Source organism: Amblyraja radiata, chromosome 10, assembly GCF_010909765.2.
Source record: "Amblyraja radiata isolate CabotCenter1 chromosome 10, sAmbRad1.1.pri, whole genome shotgun sequence".
NCBI lineage: Eukaryota > Metazoa > Chordata > Chondrichthyes > Rajiformes > Rajidae > Amblyraja > Amblyraja radiata.
Window position 1 is genome coordinate 49,818,381 of NC_045965.1, and position 7,255 is coordinate 49,825,635.

Genomic DNA, 7,255 nt, shown 5'->3' on the forward strand with positions numbered 1-7,255 from the left:
CTTGCCCACGCCGACCAACTTGTCCCATCTATACTACAACCACTTGCCTGCATATTCCGCTAAACCCGTCCTATCCATGTGCCGGTCTAATTGTTTCCTAAACGTTGCGATAGTCCCTGCCTCAACTACCTCCTCCGGCAGCTCGTCCCATACATTCATCACCATTAGTGTGAAAAATCACCCCTTAAATTCCTATAAAATCTTCCCCTTCAACTTAAACCTATGCCCTCTCGATTCCCCTACTCTGGGCAAGAGACTCCACCCGGCGTATTCCTCTCATGCTGTTATACACTTTTATACGCTTTGCTGTTTGATTCTTCTTAAAAGCAGATAGTTTGCGGAATTATTCTCAACCCTATAACCATATAATTCTTGGCAACGTGGAAGTGTAAACTTTGCTGGCGAAAGATGGGGGTGGGGGTGGGGGTTCTCCCTGCAGACCAACCCACGGGGGCAACGGTGTCATTTCGCTGCCGTCACATCGGCAGCAAGGGGCGAATGTGACGCGCGCACTCTCCGCCTGTGTCACCTGAAGCTGTCAGCGTCCGATTTAAAAATGTGAGCGCGTTGTGGAAGGAGCAGATCATCAGCGAGCGCTGCTAGAGAGCTATGTAGCAGAGTGAAGGGGTTTTATCCTCCCAGTGTGTGTGTGTGGATCCAAGCAGCTTGCAGACAGGTGGCCGCCAGGTAACGTGGACTTCGCCTCTCGCCATCCCCCATCCCACAAAGTGGTTTAAAAAACAAAAACAATTTCGCGGATTCCGGGAAAGAAAAACGGAGCGTGATGTTGGCCGAGTCTTTCAACCATTCCAGCTGGGAAGATGTCAACGACACGTCGGTTAACGGCTCGGCCGCGTCTTTGAACATCAGGTCGAGCCAGGTGCTGACTTCGGCTACTATGTTCGCCGTCGGAGTGGTGGGCAACCTGATCGCCATCGTGGTGCTGTGCGTCTCCAAGAAGGAGCAGAAGGAGACCACCTTCTACACCTTGGTGTGCGGGCTGGCGGTCACCGACCTGCTGGGCACCTGCTGCACCAGCCCGGTGGTGATCGCCACCTACCTGACCCAGCAGTGGCCGGGGGGACAACCGCTCTGCCACTTCTTCTCCTTCTCCATGCTCTTCTTCGGCTCGGCGGGCATGACCATCATGTGCACCATGTCCATCGAGCGCTATCTGGCCATCAACCACGCTTTCTTCTACGGCCGCTACATCGACAAGGGACTGGCCAGGCTTGCTCTGATGGGAATCTACTTGCTCAATCTGGTCTTCTGCATCCTGCCCTTCTTCGGCTTGGGGAGCAACGCCCGGCATTTCCCCGGGACCTGGTGCTTCCTGGACTGGAGGGCCAACAGCACGGTGGGGGCTACCTACTCCTACATGTACGGGGGCTTCAGCGCCCTCCTGATCCTGGTGACAGTGCTGTGCAACCTCAGCGTGTGCGGCACCTTGATCAGTATGAGGAAGAGGTCGGTGGGTAGAGGCGATGCCGCCGCCACGGGGAGTTCCAGAGGCCGTCGCTTCCCGAGTCTCGCCGCGTCCGCCGCCGAGATGCAGATGTTTTGGCTGCTGGTTTTCATGACCATCGTCTTCTTGGTCTGCTCCATCCCTTTGGTGGTAAGCAGTGGGCACGGGGTACCTGGGGGAGTTTCAGTATGATTACTAACAGTAATGTTAAGAGAACAAAAAAAAAGCTTTGCCCTCTCTTGAATACAGGGTAACCCCTGCTTTCAAGAGAGTTTGTATTCATGCATTCAAGACAGATTTATATGCCAATTTTGTTAACTTCTCAAAGAGGGAACAGAATTTCAGTCAGAAGATAGACAGACACAAAGTACTGGAGTAACTCAGCGGGTCCGGCACAATCTCTGTAGTAAAAGGATGGGTGAAAGGATCCAGTCGGAATCCTTCTTCAGAAAGTTCCGACCCAATTCGCCACCCATCCTTTTTCTCCAGAGATGCCGCCTGACCTGTTGAGTTGCTCCAGCAGTTTGTGTCTATAAACCACCATTTGCAGTTCCGTTTTACAGAATTTCATTCAAGTATTTATTTTCTTTTGGGAGGGAGGTTGTTATTTATATCGTAATTTATTTATTTATATAATCTTTTTTCAAAGAAAAAAACAATCGCTTTTATCCTCTTCAGTATTATGAAAGGCCCATCTGTATGTTGGGCTGATACGTTGACTAATGGCTGTTGACTTTCACTTTTCGAGCAGAATAAGGTACGGTTGCAGGAAATCTAAAAAACACAAACTGAGAATGCACAAAGTATTCGTCTGGTTGGGGGGACGGGACATTGCGGGAACGTGTAGGAAGTAACTGCAGGTGCTGACTTACACCGAAGTTAGACACCAAATGCTGGAGTAACTCAGCGGTTCAGGCAGCATCTCTGGATTACTTCTCTCCAGAGATGCTGCCTGACCTGCTGAGTTACTCCAGCATTTTTGTAATCTATGTTCACAGTGCGGGAACGACGGGTTTGTTGCTCTCCCCACTGAGTTTTCTGCAAACTCTCACTCTTGACACGAGCGCTGGAATATTCCTCATAGTCAGAGAATTAAAAGATTCAAGCAGAAATGTCACCGCTCAGATTGATATTTGCGAATATCTGACATGGAAATATAGTGTGGGTCTCGTGTTTTTTTTAATGTATTATTTTGGTAAATCAATCCATGAAATCCACGTTGTTAAGATCTCGCTCGCAAGTTTTGGTTAGTTTATTGTTCAAGAGAGAGTTCGATATAGCTCTTAGGGCTAACGGGATCAAGGGATATGGGGAGAAAGCAGATACGGGCTACAGATTTTGGATGATCAGCCATGATCATATTGAATTGCGGTGTTGGCTCGAAGGGCCGAATGGCCTACTCCTACACCTATTTTCTATGTTTCTATTGTCATGTGTACCGAGGTACAGTGAAAATCTTGTTTTGTTGCGTCCTATCCACTCAGCGAAAAGACTATACATGATTACAAGCTGTGTGCCGATACTGTATAAGGGAATAACGTTTAGTGCGAGATAAAGTCCAGAAAAGTCGGATACAAGATAGTCCCAGGGCCTTCACCAAGGTAGATGGTACTCAGCACTGCTCTCTATTTGGTGATGGGATGGTTCAGTTGCCTGATAACAGCTGGGAAGAACATCCTATCACCAACTAGAGGCCATTTCAAGTTATGCATGATATGAAAGTAAAACTGAAGACATAAGGAACTGCAGATGCTGGAATCTTGAACAAAATACAAAGTGCTGGCGTAACTCAGCGGTTCAGACAGCATCTGTGGAGGGGATGGATGGGCAACGTTTCGGGACTGGACTATATTTCAGAAAGTAATACTGATACATTAGTTAAGATAGTTTGAAATATCAGTTCCTTCTAGGCACTTTACAGTGATTTAAGTTGCTTGTGGTTAAATATATGATTACAGTCAATTGTCATGAAGATTTGTCATCGGTTCTAACACCAGCTTTGTGATGTTCATAAGTTCATAATTTATAGGAGAAGAATTAGGCCATTCATCCTATCAAGTCGACCCCACCATTCAATCATGGCTGATCTATCGTTCCCTCTTAACCCCCTTTTTTTTGCTTTCTCCCCATAACCCCTGACACCTATACTAATCAAGAAGATGTAAATCTGTCTTAAAAATGTCCATTGACTTGGCCTCCACAACCTTCTGTGGCAATGGATTCCACAGATTAATCACGTTTTTGAATATCTGCCTAATTATTTCCACAGCTAGTACCAAATATTGCTCCAATTATTCCACAAATATTGTTTCATAATGTACCTGGAAACGCTATTTGCTACCTAAAAGGTATCATGTACTGAAACATATGAGTTCTATTGTGGTTGAATTGAAAATCAGTTTACACATCTGGTGATCAAGGGCTTACCTCTAATCCCTGTAACTATTCTAGATAGCCTATTCTAGACCAAATTAACATCTTGACATTTGCCCTAAAATTGGACACAAAGCTCTGGCTGAGGCCCAAGTAAGATTTATAAAATGTAAACTTAACTTCCGTGTTTTCATGAACCCATCCCTCTTTTTATCAAACCAAGGAGTCAATGTACTTTAAATAAAGTTAACCTCATCACTTCCAACTTTTGCAGCATCTGCAAACTTTCCGATTTTGCCCCACTAACCCAAATGTAGGTTATTAATATATAAAGCTGTGGTCCTATATATTCAATAGACATATATATATATATATGTGTGTGTGTGTGTGTGTGTGTGTGTGTGTGTGTGTGTGTGTGTGTGTGTGTGTGTGTGTGTGTGTGTGTGTGTGTATGTGTGTGTGTGTGTGTGTGTGTGTGTGTGTGTGTGTGTGTGTGTATATGTGTGTGTATATGTGTGTGTGTGTGTGTGTGTGTGTGTGTGTGTGTGTGTGTGTGTGTGTGTGTGTGTGTGTGTATATGTGTGTGTGTGTGTGTGTGTGTATATATATATACTGTATATATGTGTGTGTATATATACACACACACACACACACACACACACACATATATATACATGGAGAGTGTTTACAGTGATATGGGCCAAATTCTGGCAAATGGGGCTACCCCAGGATATCAATCTGATCTGCATAGACAAGTTGGGCCAAAAGGTCTCTTTCCATGTTGTATAATGCTATAACTCTATATCTAAGCACTGGCTCACATCACCGTATAATGCCCTCCAGTTTGTGGCAAATAAATAGAATTATTTGTGAAATACACTTTTTCTTTCAGACATGATATGTTCTAAGTTGTACCTGAAATTGAATCATTACCTAAAATGATTTTAGGAGGTAAAATATATTTCCAGATGACTAGCAATTGTGAAGCACTGATTCTTGGTTACGTTCAAGGGAATCCACTACTGCAGACCCACTACTGATGTACTTAGATGTAGAAAGGAGAAAGGGGAAAGACTTAAAAAGGACCTGAGGGCAACTTCTTCACACAGAGGGCGGTGGGCTTATGGTAAACTAGCTGCCAGACGAAGTGGTTGAGGCAGATACAATAACAGTATTTAAAAGGTAATTGATGGACACAAAATGCTGGAGTAACTCAGTGGGTCAGGCAGCATCTCTGGAGAAAAGGAATACATGATGTTTTGGGTCAAGAACCTTCTTCAGACCTTCTTCAAAGGTAATTGGACAGGTTCATGAATAAAAAAGGCTTCTAAGAATATGTATCAAATGCGGACAAATGGGACTAGCTTAGATGGGCATTTTGGTCACCATGGACAAGGTGGGCTGAAGGGCCTGTTTACATGTTGTATTACTCTACAACTCTATGTGTGTTCTAAATTAACATATTTGTCTTATATTTTCTGTACAGATACGCATTTTCATCAATCAGCTGTATGGGCCTGCTCAAATCCTAGCTGGGGAGAACCTGGACTACCGCAGTGACATTCTGGCCATCCGTTTTGCTGCATTCAATCCGATCCTGGATCCTTGGGTGTACATCCTGTGCCGGAAGAAGCTACTCACCATGGGTTGCGAGCGGTTGAAGCGAACAGTTGGCGCTGCAAAGGACAGTCAAGCACGCAGGGTGGGCTGGGTCAGCAGTCAGCAGACACCACTCTCATACACCAACAGCATTGGCACCAGCTACGCTTCACTCCGAGCAAACGACAAAACCAAGCCGCTGCACAGAGAAGACAGCCAGGGGGCCGATGCCATGACTCACTCTTTCACAGACTTTACAAACCAGCAAGCATGGGGAACTGTGCCTCATCCTTTCAGCATTCCCCATGAGAACCATGCCTGCCACACCAGGACTCATTTTGAGACTTCTCAGCAGACCAAAGCTATCCTATGCACAGTCCTGCAGGAATCCATGATACCAGATGTCAGAGCACAGAATAACATTATTCTGAGCGAGGATAGAAGAACATTTGACATTTTGAACTGTAGTTTCAGCACACCTTCATCGTGTACATCAGAAAAGTCTATTTAAAAGGATAGATATTTTATATAAACCATTTATTTATAGACTTTGAAACAAGAGTCAGTCTCATTTGTGGCATAGAAATTGTTGCTGTACTTTTCATTGAATGGTGTCCTGAACATTGAAACAAACCTATCTGGATGTACCAACAATATTAATCCTCATAATGAATCTTGGTGCCCTGGTCTATCATGCACTTGAATTGATCATATTTATAGCTGCAGTGTAACTCAGATTAATAGCAATTAAGGTTCAATTTTAACATGTATTGTCGGACATTTTTGATGTGGAGCTGACCTTAAATTGGAGCCATTAGTCCCACCTTCACATTAACCTTGGCAATACAACCGGAGCCACTATGAAAGATAGTCACTGGTCAACACTGTCAGTATCCGCTTGCTTTTACACTCTATCTAATTTCATTACACAATTTGGGGACTGATAATGACTAATTCAGTTTTGCAATTTAACACCTGCCTGACAGACATGGAACAAGGCAAACTTGTTTGACATCATATTTATGAGAATTGGAGCACATTAACATTATGAGCCTTTGCTACCATAAAACTCCATCCATCTATTTTGTTCTTCTCTTTCTACCAGCGATTTTAACAAACCTCAATTGAACCAGTCTTATGTGGCTCCTTCATAGCTTGTTCATCCAGTGTTAATGAGCTCCAAAATTGGCATAGCTTTCAGTTCAAAACAAGTCTCACCAAAAATTAAGATCATCCCCATTATGTTTTATTTTGAAAAAGCTAGGTTTTCATTAATGTTCAAAAATAAAATCCTTAAGATTAACTAATATTAATTAAAGGTCCAGAAAGCTATACATCATTCATCGGATCACAGAGGTAACAAAGCTAAATTAAATGGGGTAGTTTTATAATATTGTTATCTTAATAGTGTAACATTTAATAACAACTTGTCTGGGAAGAGTGAAAGATACTTAAAGGTAGCACAAAACTAGTATATTCTCAACAAACTCAACTAGAACAAAACTAGTATATTCTCAACAAACTCAACAGCGATAAGACAGAATTCCTCCTCATAGGCTCCAAAGCCACACTCAGCAAAATCAATAACCCCACTCTCACCATCGACAGCACCACTGTCTCCCCATCTCCCCAGGCCCGCAACCTTGGTGTGATCTTTGATTCCACCCTCTCCCTTGAGCCTCACATCCGCCATGTCATTAAAACCTCCTTCTTTCATCTCCGCAACATCGCCAAACTCAGACCCCCTCTCACACCTCCTGCTGCTGAAAGACTCATCCATGCCTTCATCTCCTCCCGACTGGACTATTGCAACTCACT

At 43.9% G+C, this 7,255-nt stretch overlaps 1 protein-coding gene across 1 annotated transcript; it reads left to right on the top strand.

Moving 5' to 3' along the window:
- Window positions 1-636: 636 nt before the first annotated feature.
- Window positions 637-6,929, top strand: LOC116977923 (prostaglandin E2 receptor EP4 subtype-like). The gene is made up of 2 exons (XM_033028806.1): window positions 637-1,615; window positions 5,325-6,929. The coding sequence occupies exons 1-2, from the start codon at window positions 785-787 to the stop codon at window positions 5,946-5,948; spliced, it is 1,455 nt and encodes a 484-aa protein (XP_032884697.1). The 5' UTR covers window positions 637-784; the 3' UTR covers window positions 5,949-6,929.
- Window positions 6,930-7,255: the final 326 nt, after the last annotated feature.